General features: G+C 40.7%; 1 protein-coding gene across 7 annotated transcripts in view; it reads left to right on the top strand.

Moving 5' to 3' along the window:
* The window catches only part of HYKK (hydroxylysine kinase), a 29,203-nt gene that overhangs the window by 388 nt on the left and 13,011 nt on the right, over nt 1-15,804 (top strand). For 2 of the 7 annotated variants that reach the window (XM_027521326.1, XM_027521319.1), the window contains exons 2-6: nt 21-153; nt 3,546-3,629; nt 3,978-4,142; nt 5,848-6,198; nt 7,747-7,886. In XM_027521326.1, the coding sequence (XP_027377127.1) occupies nt 5,853-6,198; nt 7,747-7,886 (486 nt within the window). In that variant the 5' untranslated portion in view covers nt 21-153; nt 3,546-3,629; nt 3,978-4,142; nt 5,848-5,852. Of the gene's footprint in view, nt 1-20; nt 161-2,793; nt 2,811-3,545; nt 3,630-3,977; nt 4,143-4,938; nt 6,199-7,746; nt 7,887-15,804 lie in introns of those variants that run through there. The other 5 variants (XM_027521321.1, XM_027521322.1, XM_027521320.1 and 2 more) reach the window with 5 other exon arrangements.

The following is a 15,804-nucleotide window of genomic DNA, read 5'->3' on the forward strand; positions in this document are numbered from 1 at the left end:
ACTTCATACTCTCTGTTCAGGTGATGAGCAAGTCACCTTCCTCGCTGGATCGCACCTACAACCCAGAAGGCTGGGCTGAGATCCCAGAATTGGAGTGTGGCACCTGAGAAGCCATCTGGTCCAACCTGTGCGGCGCCTGGCACTCCCGGCCAGGTGTCTAGTGGGTGTTCCCCATTTCTTGGGCTCCACTGGACCTCACTAGCATAATAACACTCTGAACCCGACTAATGTGCCCTCTTCCTCCCTTATTTTCCTGTCTCTTGGATCAGCAACCCCTTTGCAGCCGCTCTTCTACCACCTGTTCCTTCTCACCCAGAAGGAAAACACTCAGGGCACCCACTGTTGTTGTTTTTTAAAAACTACAGACTCTAGTTCCCTACCGTTCTGTTTCCTGAAACCCTTTGAGGGTAAACTGCCCTCATGAGCCTGTGGAATGAAAGTAACCCTTCTGTCATTAATTCCTCTTGATAGTTAATAATAATCTAGGCTAGAATCTGGGCTGGGGATACGGAGATTTACTGAATATAATCCTTGCTCTCCAACCTTGGTAGGACACAGCAGAAGGAATTACAGGACAAGAAGGGCAGATTTGGAAGACATGCTAAGGTAGAATTTACTAGACTTTGTAAAACTTTGAGAGTGAGGGAGAAGAAAGAATCAAGAATGATTTCTGTTTCTTGTCCGGTATACCTCACACCAAGTGCAGAGTTTAGGGTCCAGTCCCCCAGGTTGTAGGACAAAGGTTTTGAGATTCTGGCATAAGCCCTGGAGTTGGAAAACATTTGCTTCCTGAGCACTTTCTCAGAAGCCAAGTAAAACACTGCTGGCAGGAAATACAGTGCAACTACCTATAGGATTGGAGTCCCCTTCCTCACCCCCTCCACCCATACAAAAGACATTTGGTTAAGACAGCCATCTCTGATCAACACCTTTCTTTCTCCGGATTTACTCACCTGGGCTTCCCAGGGGGTGCACGAGTGCTGACTTGATCTGTGGCATTAGTTCCATATTTGGAGTATTTGTATACAAAGAAAAAAAAAAACAAATTTAAGCTCAAAAAGAAAGAGCTTTAGAAACCATGTTAGCACTAGAAGGACTTTTTAGGGATAATCTAGTCCAACTCCCTGTTAGAGGAGATGTGAATAGTGCAAAGTTTCAGAGGTTCCCTATAAAATGTCTTATCTCTCCCAGCATATAAACTATTTTATTCTATTCTTTTTAATGTGATAAAATACACTTAGCCAGCACAACTTTTTATTACACAGGCTGTCTTTAATGGCTAGAGCTGCCAACATTACTGTAGAAAACAGAGTGCTTTAAGTAGAGGGTTAACAAACCCCATTCAAGAATGTTACAGGGACATTTTCTAGACTGGAAAGCAGATTGGCCTTCACTAATTGCTTCTAAGTGTCCTTCCAACTGTAAGGATTTCTAATTCATATTGAATTCAAAATTATCCTGATATCTTTAAAGCTTTAGGTGTTAAAAAATTACTCTGGGATTTTGTCTTGAATGTAAAGCTTTAGTTCATATTACATTCTGAATCTGGGCCTGACACCTGTTTATAAATCTGCAGAAAGAATGTTAAAATCCCATGTAAAGCCTTAAACCCATATGCAGTGTGACAGGACGTACTGGTTCCCAGAAGTTTCAGGTGCAGAGATTGTTTTAAACTCCATTCAGGCTTTGTCACAGTGTCTTTAGAAAACAAAATCTGAACGACTTAATTTGCTTCTGAAAGCATATGCCCTAGTCAGAAAGTAGATATGGAGAGTGACTGGCAAGAATGCAATAACACGTGGTGGAAATCTACCAGCAGCACAGGGGCTATGAAAGTTTAAAGGCAGGAGAAATCACTTAGGTTAGGAGAGTCTGGGAAGGAGACTGGCGTTTGGGGGTTATAATCTTATCACAAGTCATCAGACTATAGCCTTGGAGCTGAATCAGAAACGGGGCCATATAGGAGAGTCCTAGTGTACCTCCCTGAATTTATCCCCTTTCCCTCACTGGACTAAGTTGGACTTTGGCTGTCACAGATCTGAAGTGATTAGACATTAACAGGCATATGGTCTGATTTGGGGAGCTCTAACGCACAAAAGGAAGTCCTAAGACCCCACCCATACCGCCTGTCCTAGCCAGTCTCTCACAAAGCTTTTCTTTTTTTTTTAAAGTAAAATTTACATTCAGTGAGATTCACAGATCTTATGCTGACTTAAGTTTTAAGCTAAGTTTTGACAAATGTTTACACCCATGTAACCAAAGCCTAGTCAAGATATAGAACATTTTCCTCCCAAAAAGTTCCCTCATGCCACCGTCTTGCCAGGAGCAACAGCTGTGCTGATTTCTATCAACAAGCACTAACTGTTCATGAGATTCTTTTTATATAACACTACATCCTTTGAACAGAAATCGCATGCAGCCCAAAATGCAATCCATCCCCAAGATGTTGTTAATTATTTACAATTTAGTATGAAGAAAGGATTGGAATAAAGCTATCTTGGGAAAAGGGGGAAGTGAAATTGCAAGGATCTTAAATATTTGGTTCCTAAAGGATATTTAGAAGCCCAACATTGCCTTCCATATATATATGGGCTTTCCTAGTAGCTCATTGGGTAAAGAATCCACCTACAATGCAGAAGACCCAGGTTTGATCCCTGGGTTGGGAAGATTCCCTGGAGAAGGAAATGGCAACTCACTCCAGTATTCTTGCCTGAAAAATTCCATGGACAGAGGAGCCTGGTGGGCTACAGTCCATGGGGTTGAAGAATTGGACATGACATAGCGACAACCACCACCACCATATATATATGGTGAGTATGTGTACACACACACACACACACACACACACACACACTCAGGAAATATGCAAAATATGTGTAGCAGAGAGTGGCATTATCAAGGGGAAGAAAACAGTCTCCCCCATCCTGTTTATCCAATTCATATTTATAGCTCAATTCAAATCCATCTTCTCAAGAGTATCATTAGGCTGTAGTAATTTCTCTCTTCTCTGAATTTCTGTCATAGTTTTGGCAGATATTAATTTCATAGGTCATAAACTCAGATGTGCCTTTACTTTCTGTAAGCAATCTTAATTTTTAAGCCCCTGTTCTGCTTAGCAGTAGAAAAATAAATCCAGTATTTATTTATTTGGCTGCCTTGGGTCTTAGACATAGTTGCAGTGCACGGGCTCTGACGTGTGGGCTCACTAGTTATGGTACATGGGCTTTCTTGCTCCATAACATGTAGGATCTTATTAATAGATCCCCCGCCAGGGATAGAACCCACATCCCTTGCATTGCAAGACAGATTCTTAACCACTAGACCACCAGGGAAATCCCAGAAAATTTATTCTTCACAATTTAAGGCAAACTCGGTCACTTCATCAAGTTTATACTTAATTCAGTGTTTTCTTTGGCATTCTATTAGTTTATCAGTTACTGCCTTGTAATTTGTTTTGGGCACCTTTTAAGTTTTTCATTGTTCAGGATATCTGTGACAGTGAGCTAACTTCAGAGCCCTCTAATTGAATTTCCTATCTCCCACAGGGCTTCTCGGGAATGCTTTGCACATCAGCCCACCCTTTGACTTATGAGCAATAAGCTAGATGATGATACTTGTAACACAGAAAAGTAAGATCACTGTATTTGAATTTACATTTTAAACCCAATGTGATGGTAATAAAGGGTTAAACCCAAAGGACGTACTTAAGAATTAGGAGTCGAGTGCTGAGTTCTCACTGTAACTTTATATATAACTTTGGGCCAGACACTTAACCTCCTAGGACCTACATTCCTCCTTTAAATAAAGTTGATATTGCTGGGAGGGGTGGAGAAACCGGTGATACCAAGGTGCTTTCCCAGTGTGCATTTTGTGCCTGGAATCATACATTTAGCTTGTGAGGTGAGTTTAGACATTATTTATGGTACAAGGACTTTGAGTTGCTACTTTTTTAAATCTATTTGTGTGGTTTTTTTTAGGTTTTTAAATTCAAAAATGGAAAATTTCACATTTATACAAAGAAATATGAAGAATAAATTATTTTAATAAACCACAGTCACTATAAGAGAAAAGGCATCAACAGTGGACTCAAGCAAATCTGATTTGAATTTGAGCTTTACAGTTTACTACCTGTGCAAGCTGGGGCAAGTTACTCAATTTTTCTAAGTTTTGGGTTTCTTTTCTTTTTCTTTTTTTTTTCTTTTCTTTTTTTTTAAATTTTATTTTATTTTTAAACTTTACAATATTGTATTAGTTTTGCCAAATATCGAAATGAATCCACTACAGGTATACCTGTGTTCCCCATCCTGAACCCTCCTCCCTCCACCCTCCCCATACCCTCCCTCTGGGTCGTCCCAGTGCACCAGCCCCAAGCATCCAGTATCGTGCATCGAACCTGGACTGGTGACTCGTTTCATACATGATATTATACATGTTTCAATGCCATTCTCCCAAATCTCCCCACCCTCTCCCTCTCCCACAGAGTCCATAAGACTGATCTATACATCAGTGTCTCTTTTGCTGTCTCGTACACAGGGTTATTGTTACCATCTTTCTAAATTGCATATATATGCGTTAGTATGCTGTATTGGTGTTTTTCTTTCTGGCTTACTTCACTCTGTATAATAGGTTCCAGTTTCATCCATCTCATTAGAACTGATTCAAATGAATTCTTTTTAATGGCTGAGTAATACTCCATTGTGTATATGTACCACAGCTTTCTTATCCATTCATCTGCTGATGGGCATCTAGGTTGCTTCCATGTCCTGGCTATTATAAACAGTGCTGCGATGAACATTGGGGTACACGTGTCTCTTTCCCTTCTGGTTTCCTCAGTGTGTATGCCCAGCAGTGGGATTGCTGGATCATAAGGCAGTTCTCTTTCCAGATTTTTAAGGAATCTCCACACTGTTCTCCATAGTGGCTGTACTAGTTTGCATACCCACCAACAGTGTAAGAGGGTTCCCTTTTCTCCACACCCTCTCCAGCATTTATTGCTTGTAGACTTATGGATAAGTTTTGGGTTTCTAATCTGTAAATAGGTATGAGAAATTTTACTTTCCAGTTTGTACTGAAAATTAAGTGGGATACTGAATATAGAATGATGCAAGTCTGCATGTTTATTGTAACATGTAGCTTATTAATATAAGTATTCTGTTAATTGATTTCATTGATTTATTATAATGAGATTAGATGTCTGATAAAGTCCTAACCAGGTCAAGTTTCTTGTCCTTGACCTGTTGCCTGCCCTTACCAAATGTCACCCTTGACTACCTAATTTTACATTTAAAGGATATATATTATTTTTACATTATGGTTTTGAGCTTGTGAAAACTTGTTTTAGAATTGAGTTTTCCTTCCAGAATATCCAAAAGTCACAGTGGTTTAAGCTATTTGTAATTTAGGGCTATTTGTAATCAAAATAAATATATTTACCAATCTATGTTACCAATCTATGTATGTTAAAATATGGATCCTCAAACACTAGATAATAAATACTAAAACAACAAATTAAAAAGACCCTCTTTACCTTTAATAGAAAGCCTGGAATCTTAGAGAAATAGACATAAAGTAGATGACATCAGGACCAGCTAGCCTACCATGCCTCTTGGAAATTAAAGAACAAAGTTGTTGCATAAATATGAAGGGATGAGGCAGGACTATGCTTTTAATCTACTTTTTAAATCTCATTACTCATTTGATTTTTTTAACTTTATGAGTGAAAATTCACAAGAGACGTACCGAATCAGTATTGGAAAACATTATTGGTTTGTCTTAAGAAAACTCTTTTAAGTAAGTATATTCAATATAAGTCCCCTTTCCAGTTTGTTTGTTTGTTTGTTTCCTTAGAAATAATGTCAAGTGGAGATGGTCAGCAATCACAGGCTCTCACCAAGCCCTCTTTCAGTGAGGTACAAGCCTCTGCATTAGTGGAATCAGTGTTTGGGTTAAAAGTTTCCAAGATCCAGCCACTTCCTAGCTATGATGACCAAAACTTCCATGTATGCATTGCAAGAACCAAAGTCACTACAGATGGCCCAAATGAATGTGTCCTCAAAATAAGCAACACTGAATCTAGCAAAACTCCAGACCTGATTGAAGTGCAGACTCATATCATCATGTTTCTGAGAGCGGCTGGATTTCCAACAGCCTCTGTGTGTCGTACTAAAGGAGACAACGTAAGCTCTCTCGTGTCTGTAGGTAAGAGACCACCAACGGCCATCGCCTGTCCATGTACATTACTGCATTTTGACTACAGTAGAAATGTCAGGAACAGGTACGTCACTCCAAGGTGAAGATGGTTATCTTTTTCAGCAGCTGGGAGAAGCTACAGCATCACCAAAGTGGAAACTGGGGCTGTGGTTAGGGCTGGGATTTGCGTAACTCTTCTGCCTGCAAAGGATCTGATGGATGAGTAACTAAGGGGATGTGTGAACACTAGGGGAAATTTTATTTTTAATTAGAAAAATAATTACATAGTTTTATTTATCAGATCAGCTGTGTATTTTGGTGCTGTGATATAGTAGAAAGCACACAGAATCAGGAATTTTAGATCCCAGCTCTGTAATTATGGTTTCATTTCAGTTCAGTTGCTCAGTTGTGTCCGACTCTTTGTGACCCCATGAATTGTAGCACGCCAGGGCTCCCTGTCCATCACCAACTCCCGGAGTTCACTCAAACTCATGTCCATCTAGTCGGTGATGCCATCCAGCCTTCTCATCTTCTGTCGTCCCCTTCTCCTCCTGCTCCCAATCCCTCCCAGCATCAGAGTCTTTTCCAATGAGTCAACTCTTCGCATGAGGTGGCCAAAGTACTGGAGTTTCAGCTTTAGCATCATTCCTTCCAAAGAAATCCCAGGGCTGATCTTCTTCAGAATGGACTAGTTGGATCTCCTTGCAATCCAAGGGACTCTCAAGAGTCTTCTCCAACACCACAGTTCAAAAGCATCAATTCTTCGGCGCTCAGCCTTCTTCACAGTCCAACTCTCACATCCATACATGACCACTGGAAAAACCATAGCCTTGACTAGACGGATCTTTGTTGGCAAAGTAATGTCTCTGCTTTTGAATATGCCATCTAGGTTGGTCATAACTTTCCTTTCAAGGAGTAAGCACCTTTTAATTTCATGGCTGCAGTCACCATCTGCAGTGATTTTGGAGCCCCAAAAACTAAAGTCTGACACTGTTTCCACTGTTTCCCTATCTATTTCCCATGAAGTGATGGGACCAGATGCCATGATCTTAGTTTTCTATGGTTTACATGACTTAAATTCTTAAGGCTATGAGCTCTCATCTGTGAATTTTGGTCCCTTTCAATTCTAAGTGCTAAGATGTATCTCATAGAATTTTCCAAGCAACAGTTTGTCCCTAAATAAGTCTGTGATTCTGGAAGTCATTTCTTTATCACAACTTCCCCCACTGTAAATGTATTAAAAATGTATTTTAAGCATTCATTTGCCAGAGTAGATAATTTACATTTAGAGTTAAGGCCAGCAGACTTGGGGCTACAGTCATGTTAGAATGTAAATGGCTGGCCCCAGTGTTCTGAAGTCTATCTGTTCTCCTTGCTGGCTTGATCCATCCAGTCCTGCCTCATAGAATTCTGCTGACTTGTCCTGTGTTAGCACCTTTTTTTAAAAAAGCTTGTTCTGTATTACTCCTTGCTATAATAATTGCAAAGGCAGAATAGCCTCTAATCTTTTTTTCCCCCCAAGAATAGTTGACAGAATATATCTTTCCATCCATCTAGATAGCGGCTCTGAAGTCAAAAGCTACTTGGTGAGGCTGCTGACTTACCTCCCAGGAAGACCCATAGCTGAGATTCCCATTGGCCCTCAGCTCTTATATGAAATTGGAAGGCTAGCTGCTAAGTTGGATAAAACACTGGAGGTAAGATTTGGGATTTTATTTTGTTTATCAGAATTGTTCTTTGTTGGTTTTGATTTATTTTAAATACACCCAGGCTCAGACTCTTTTTATTTGGTGCCTCTTAACATGTATTGGGGTTGGCCAGAAAGTTTTGGTTAGTGAATATGTTGTTCAATACAGTTCTTGGTGAATATGAAAAATGTGACCTTTCTGTATAGGTCTAAATGAATGAATGAAATTCATGAATGAATTTTTTGGCCAACCCAATCTGATATTAGGAAGAAAATAAGATATTAGATGCATGAATATTGACAGGTTTATTTTTGCCCAGGTCTGTACTTTATTAGCTTCGTGGCAAGATTACCTACATCTTTAGAAATTCATGATATCCTCTATGCTGCTCACTGAAAACAGTCTGCATTCACAAATTAAAATCCAAAGTTTTCACAAGACATAATCAGCCAGAGCTCTGTATGAAACAATAGCTATGTTACAAATGGATTGAAATGACTTGTATTAAAAATGTTTTTGTTGTATAGAAAAGATACATTGTTGGACAAATATTTTTCCAAAGGTACCCACAAAACATCTTCATTTAATGAACAAATGTTCATTGAGAACCCATTCTATGCCAGGAACGGGGGAGACAATAGGGATTCCCCTGTCCTAGAGGAGTGTGTTCCAAGGGACACACAGACACTTGAAAAAGTAACCGCAGTTTGTATGAGTAAAACATTTGCAATTACCCACTGAATCCTGGCCAGTCTACCTCTCAGATGTCTACAATCCATCTCCTTTCCATTCCTGCCTTGACTATCCCTCCCTGCATTCAGATCTTTTTCACCTTCAGTTTATTTTTTATACCAATCAGAGTTACTTTTTAAAATTACAGATCCGACCATGTCAGTTCCATAATTAAAATCTTTCAGTGGCCTCTCACTGCTTTCAAAGTAAAGGCCAAGGCCCTCAGCGTCTTTCAGACAAGGCCCCGCTGGCCTCATCCCTGCCTCTGCCCCCTCAGTCTCGCTGTCCGTGTCTTCCCTTTCATGCTTCTCTCACCAAAGTAGAACTTCTCATCGTCCCCCGAATGTGCCTTTCTCTTTCATGCATCTCTGCCTTTGTTATCTTCTCAACCGTTAATACCTTTTCCCCTGCTCTGCAAAATTCCTGATTATCCTTGAACACACAGCTCAGGAATCACTTCCCCTGTGAAATCTTCCCTGGTCCCTTTCTCTTCCCAGGCTGTGCAAAGAGGATCACTTCCTGCTGTTTGCTCCATTGGAACTTGTGCATCCATCAACTCACATGATTCCATGGGTTGACTGACAGGGTCCCTCTGCTCTTCGTGGTATTAATTGGGGTCACTCATGCAGCTCTATTTGGCTGCAGTGCTTCAGATCCTTTCCATGTGTCCTTTTTTCTTCATGTGGTGTCTCATCCTCCAGGATGGTCTTGCGCATCCTTGCAACGTGACTGCTGGCTTCTGAGACAGATTCAAAATGACAAGCCCCGAGTGGACGACTGCTTATCAAGACTCTACTTGATTCATGTTAGCTTACATTTCATTAGCCAAAGCAAGTGACATGTCTAATCCCAAGTAGGAGAAGCTGCACAAGGGCATGCACACCAGGAGGCATGGTTCATGGGAGGCCACTGGGGTAACAGTCTACCATGATGGTATTGTAATTTAGTTGCTTGTACTTCCTGTTACATATGCTACATAAGAAACAATGATCTTAAGAGAAATTGGTCTACATCTTAATTATTTGTTTTTTTTCCTTGGTGTCTAGCAGTGTCAAATACATATTAGATATTCAAGGAGGGCTTCATAAAAAGTTTTTAATTTAAAAAAGCTTATGAGCTGGTTTTAAAAGTCTTGAATCCATCAGTCAGTCAGAGAAAAGGAGGAAGGGTATTCAGTGAAAGGAAAGAGCATGCAAGAAATCATGGCAGAACAATGACCATGTTCCAGAACCTCTGAATAATTTACTGTGGCTGGAACATAGGGTTTACACCTGAGAGAGATAGGAGCTAAAGTTGGAAACATAGAGTGGAGTCAGATTATAAAATATGTTATCATAAGGAGTTTGGACTTTGTCTTATTTTCTTGGACAGTAGGGAGACTTGGAGGCTTTTTAAACAGGAAAAACATTCTAATTTATAGCCCATTAGTGCCAATATGATGGCTTGATTGGCAGAAAGCCAGAATGGAGGCAGGGACTGCATCTAGGGAGCTAATGCAGTAATCAAGAAAAAGCTGTTTGAGGACTGGAACAAAGAAAAGGTTCAAAATATATTTAGGCGACAGAGCCAACTGAATTTGATGATTGATTTAATGTTAAGGATGGAGGAGAGGAAAGGGCTGAGCAGGACATGGATTCTAATCTGGATCTGCTGGGACAAAACTCCATTCTGAAATAGGCAGGATTCTCCCCTTGTAGCCATCCTGGAGTCACCTGCACAGCCTGGAACAAAGGACTGGAGGGATGGGATGGGGAAGAGTATCAGACATGGGTTTAGAAGGTGTTGAGATCTGTGAAAGTTTTTTAAGGCTTCCTGCCATACAGAATGGAGAAGGCAATGACACCCCACTCCAGTACTCTTGCCTGGAAAATCCCATGGATGGAGGAGCCTGGTGGGCTGTAGTCCATGGGGTGGCTAGAGTCAGACACGACTGAGCGACTTCACTTTCACTTTTCACTTTCATGCATTGGAGAAGGAAATGGCACCCCACTCCAGTGTTCTTGCCTGGAGAATCCCAGGGACGGGGGAGCCTGGTGGGCTGCCGTCTATGGGGTCGCACAGAGCGGACACGACTGACTCGACTTAGCAGCAGCAGCAGCAGCCATACAGAAAAGCAGATCAGCCTCTATGCATTCCACATGTGCTCCACTAGTGTCTGCTGGGATCAGCTTGCCTACTCCTATTCCTTGATTCTGTCTGTCTGTCTTTTTTCTATCTGGTCAGCGCTTTAGAGAAAAGAGTAAGACAGAGCCTTTAGATGAGTTAAGTGAGAGATGAGACAGGGCCAAGAACACTTTAACAAGAAGTTTTAGGAGGGTTTTTTAATTCTCTCTACCCCAAAAGACTTGATATTTATTATTTTCTGGGAATGAGGGAAGAAATTCTTTTCTGCTTTATAGTAAAAGTGTGTTTCTTATAGGCAGCATATATATGAATCTTGTTTTTTTTTTAATCCAGTCTGATAATCTGTGCTCTCTAGTTGGGATGTTTAGAGCATTTATATCTACTGTGATTTTTGTATGGTTAGGTTTAAGCCTGTCATCTTGATATCTGCTTTTTTTTTGTCACATCAGTTCTTTATTCTCTAATTTGCTTTTTTTTTTCTGCCTTCTTTTGGCTTGTGTATTTTTTATGATTTCATTTAACCTCCTTTGTGGGCTTATTAGCTATAACTGTTGACTTTAGTGGTAACTTTAGGGTTTATAGACTACATCTTTAACTGATCATGGTCTGCCTTCAAGTTTATCACTTCATGTGTGGTATATGTACCTGACATAGTACACTTCTGCTTCTTCCTTCCTGTCCTTATTCTGTTGTTGTCATGCTCAGTTATTCAGTCATGTCTGACCCTTTGTGGCCTCATGGACTGTAGCCCACCAGGCTCCTCTGTCCATGGAATTTTCCAGGCAAGAATACTGGAGTGGGGTGCCATTTCCTATCCTAGGGGGATCTTCCTGACCCAGGGATCAAACCCAGCTCCCTGTGTCTCTTGCATTGCCAGGTGGACTCTTTACCTCTAGCGCCACCCAGGAAGCCCTATACCTTTGTGGTCATACTTTTTACTTATATATTGTTATTTTTGTTTAAACTTTCAATTATCTTCTAAGAGATTTAATCAGGAAAAAATTATATATTTGCCTGTACGGTTCCCTTTTTCAGTGCTCTTCACACTTTTTGTCCATCCTTATTATTCCCATCTACCTAAAAGACTTCATTTAACAATTCCTATAGTGTGGGGCTGCTGATAATGAATTTTTTCAGCTTTTGTATATCTTTGTTTCACCTTCATTTTTGAAAGATATTTTCATTGGACATAAACTTTCAGGTTGACTGTCTTTTCCAGTGTGCTTTAAACACATGCCACTACTTTCTTCTTTTGCATTGTTTCTGACAAGAAACCCGCTGTCAGATCGTTCCTCTGAATTTAATATGTATGTCATGTGTATGTGTGTGTGTGTGTGTGTCTTAAGATTGTCTCTGTCTCTACTTTTGAGCAATTTGATCATGATGTTTCCTGTGCTTGGTGTTCACTGAGCTTTCTTGAGTGGTGCGGTTAAGTCACTTGGAAGCAGTTTGGTGATTTTCTGTCTTAATATTTCATAGTTTGTGTCTTAATACATCTGAGCTGACTGTGGCTCAGATCATGAACTCCTTATTGCCAAATTCAGACTTAAATGGAAGAAATTAGGGAAAACCACTAGACGATTCAGGTATGACCTAAGTCAAATACCTTATGATTATACAGTAAAAGTGACAAATAGATTCAAGGGACTAGATCTGATAGATAGAGTGCCTGAAGAACTGTGGATGGAGGTTCGTGACATTGTGCAAGAGGCTGTGATTAAGACCAACCCCAAGAAAAAGAAATGCAAAAAGGCAAAATGGTTGTCTGAGGAGGCCTTACAAATAGCTGAGAAAAGAAGACTCGCTAAAGGCAAAGAAGAAAAGGAAAGAAATACCCATTTGAATGCAGAGTTCCAAAGAATAGCAAGGAGAGATAAGAAAGCCTTCCTCAGTGATCAGTGCAAAGAAGTAGAGGAAAACAATAGAATGGGAAAGACTAGAGATCTCTTTAAGAAAATGAGATACCAAGGGAACATGTTATGCAAAGATGGGCACAACAGAGGACAGAAATGGTAGGGACCTAACAGAAGCAGAAGATTTTAAAAAGAGGTGGCAAGAATACACAAAACTATACAAAAAAAGATCTTCATGACCCAGATAACCACAATGGTGTGATCACTCACCTAGAGGCAGACATCCTGGAATGCGAAGTCAAGTGGGCCTTAGGAAACATCATTATGAACAAAGCTAGTGGAGGTGGTGGAATTCCAGTTGAGCTATTTCAAGTCCTAAAAGATGATGCTGTGAAAGTGCTGCACTCAATATGCCAGCACATTTGGAAAACTCAGCAGTGGCCACAGGACTGGAAAAGGTCAGTTTTTATTTCAATCCCAAAGAAAGGCAATGCCAAAGAATGCTCAAACTACCGCACAATTGCACTCATCTCACAGGCTAGCAAAGTAATGCTCAAAACTTCCAGATGTTCAAGCTGGATTTAGAAAATGCAGAGAAACCAGAGATCAAATTGCCAACATCTGTTGGATCATTGAAAAAGCAAGAGAGTTCCAGAAAAACATCTACTTCTGCTTTATTGACTACAACAAAGCCTTTGTGTGGATCACAACAAACTGTGGAAAATTCTTCAAGAGATGGGAATACCAGATCACCTGACCTGCCTCCTGAGAAATCTGTTTGCAGGTCAAGAAGCAACAATTAGAACTGGACATGGAAAAACAGACTGGTTCCAAATTTTGAAAGGAGTATGTCAAGGCTGCATATGGTCACCCTGCTTATTTAACTTATATGCAGAGTACATCATGAGAAATGCCAGGTTGGAGGAAGCACAAGCTGGAATCAAGATTGCCGGGAGAAATATCAATAACCTCAGATATGCAGATGACACCACCCTTAAGGCAGAAAGTGAAGAAGAACTAAAGAGCCTCTTGATGAAAGTGAAAGAGGAGAGTGAAAAAGTTGGCTTAAAGCTCAACCTTCAGAAAACTAAGGTCATGGCATCCGGTCCCATCACTTCATGGCAAATAGATGGGGAAACAATGAAAAGTGTGAGATAATTTATTTTGGGGGGCTCCAAAATCACTGCAGATGGTGATTGTAGCCATGAAATTAAAAGATACTGACTCCTTGGAAGGAAAGTTATGACCAACCTAGACAGCATAGTAAAAAGCAGAGACATTACTTTGCCAACAAAGGTCCATCTAGTCAAAGCAAGGTTTTTCCAGCGGTCATGTATAGATGTGAGAGTTGGACTATAAAGAAAGCTGAGCGCTGAAGAATTGATGCTTTTGAACTGTGGTGTTGGAGAAGACTCTTGAGAGTCCCTTGGACTGCAAGGAGATGCAACCAGCCCATCCTAAAGGAAATCAGTCCTGAATATCCATTGGAAGGACTGATGCTTAAGCTGAAACTCCAATATTTTGGCTACCTGATGAGAAGAACTGACTCATTGGAAAAGACCCTGATGCTGGGAAAGATTGAAGGCAGGAGGAGCAGAGGACAACAGAGGATGAGATGGTTGGATAGCATCACTGACTCTATGGACATGAGTTTGAGTGAGCTCCAGGAGCTGGAGATGGACAGGGAAGCCTGGCATGCTGCAGTCCATGGGGTCACAAGGAGTCAGACACAACTGAGCGACTGAATTTGAACTGAACTTCATACTTTATGGGTGGGACCAGGAATGGGTTTAGTGTAGGATGGTTATTCCCACTATTAATGCAAGACCCTTCTGAGTCTCTACCTAATGTCCCATGAACTGTGAGCCTGATTGGTGGAACAGGCAGTATTCCTGACCCTGTGTTGTCCAAGTACCATTCCCTCTAATCTTTCAGGTGGTTCTCTCCCCAGCTTTGAGTACCTTTCCTCATCCTCTGTACTGATCATACATATCTGCCAGGTTTCAAGGCAGACATCTACAGATCTGTAAAGTTCTCTCTGTCTCTGTAGCAACCTGTGGCAACTTGCTCTGCCTCCTCAACTCAGTATATATTTAGGAATTGTTTTCAGATATTACTTTTATTTAGAGAAACCTCTGAACTGATTGGAATGCTCAGGAAAGTCTCTCAACCACCCCCATAATAAAATCTATAAAATGAGCTGTTGAAATGAGCATCTGTTCCATAAGAGTTCTTTATCATTGACCTCTCTTTCTACGCTCCCTGTGGCCTGCATTGTTGTGCCTGTTGCGGTTGAGGTTTCAATTTTTACCTCTAAATTCTGAAATCACAATTACGGTTCTAAGACGGAGATAGCACCACACCATTGCTGACAGTGAGTTCTGATGTGTAGTTAACCACCTTCTGTTCTGCTGTGCAACTTAAGTTGTCTCATATAGGACAGGAGAGTTCTAGAGGAAACCAAGAGAAGCATTCCTCACTAGGTATTATAACGCATTTTATCATGCTTTATTCCCATTGTTCATGCCCTCACCTAACCTCACCCCAGGGCTTTGCAGGTGGTAGGTTCTTACTTTCTGTACAAACACTAGGAACCATGGAGTCTGCCCAAGATATCATTTAGGTGAAGAATTTTAATCCCATAGGGGTGGCAGAGACTGTGACTGTTTTATTTTGCTGGGGAGGTGGCTGGGGCATTGAAGCTTCCAGCAGGTGGGTAGGCTTAGGGGGCCCAGAGTACAAGGAGCGCTTGGGTGGTCATTGCCAAAGTCAAGGCATTCACAAGTAAAGACACCAACTGACCTGTACTGGAATTTGATTGCTTTGTTCACAGATGAGCTGGAGGTTAGTCTCAGGAGATTCATTTAAGTACAAGAAAGAAGAAAATGCTGGGCAGGCTTAAAAGTATAGTCACAGATTTATGGTAGAGGAAACAAGGTGTTTGAAAAATGGGAATTGGGATGAGAGGTAGAGTGAGGAAGATGACAAGAGGTAGATTTAGACAGACTAATAAAGAGTAGTGATTAAACTACCAGAAATTCAGGTTGGTATGGCATCGAGCCAGAACATGGAAAGGCCAGAGAAGTCAAGCACATCAGCTGCAAAGTTCACATTCAACAAACATTTACTGAGAACCTATTATGTATGAAATCTTTATTTACTTCGTGTCTTTGTTTTTTTTTTTTAGTAATTTAAAAATTTTATTTGGTTTTGGTTGT

This window comes from Bos indicus x Bos taurus, chromosome 21 (assembly GCF_003369695.1).
Source record: "Bos indicus x Bos taurus breed Angus x Brahman F1 hybrid chromosome 21, Bos_hybrid_MaternalHap_v2.0, whole genome shotgun sequence".
In the NCBI taxonomy this organism is placed as follows: Eukaryota; Metazoa; Chordata; class Mammalia; order Artiodactyla; family Bovidae; genus Bos; species Bos indicus x Bos taurus.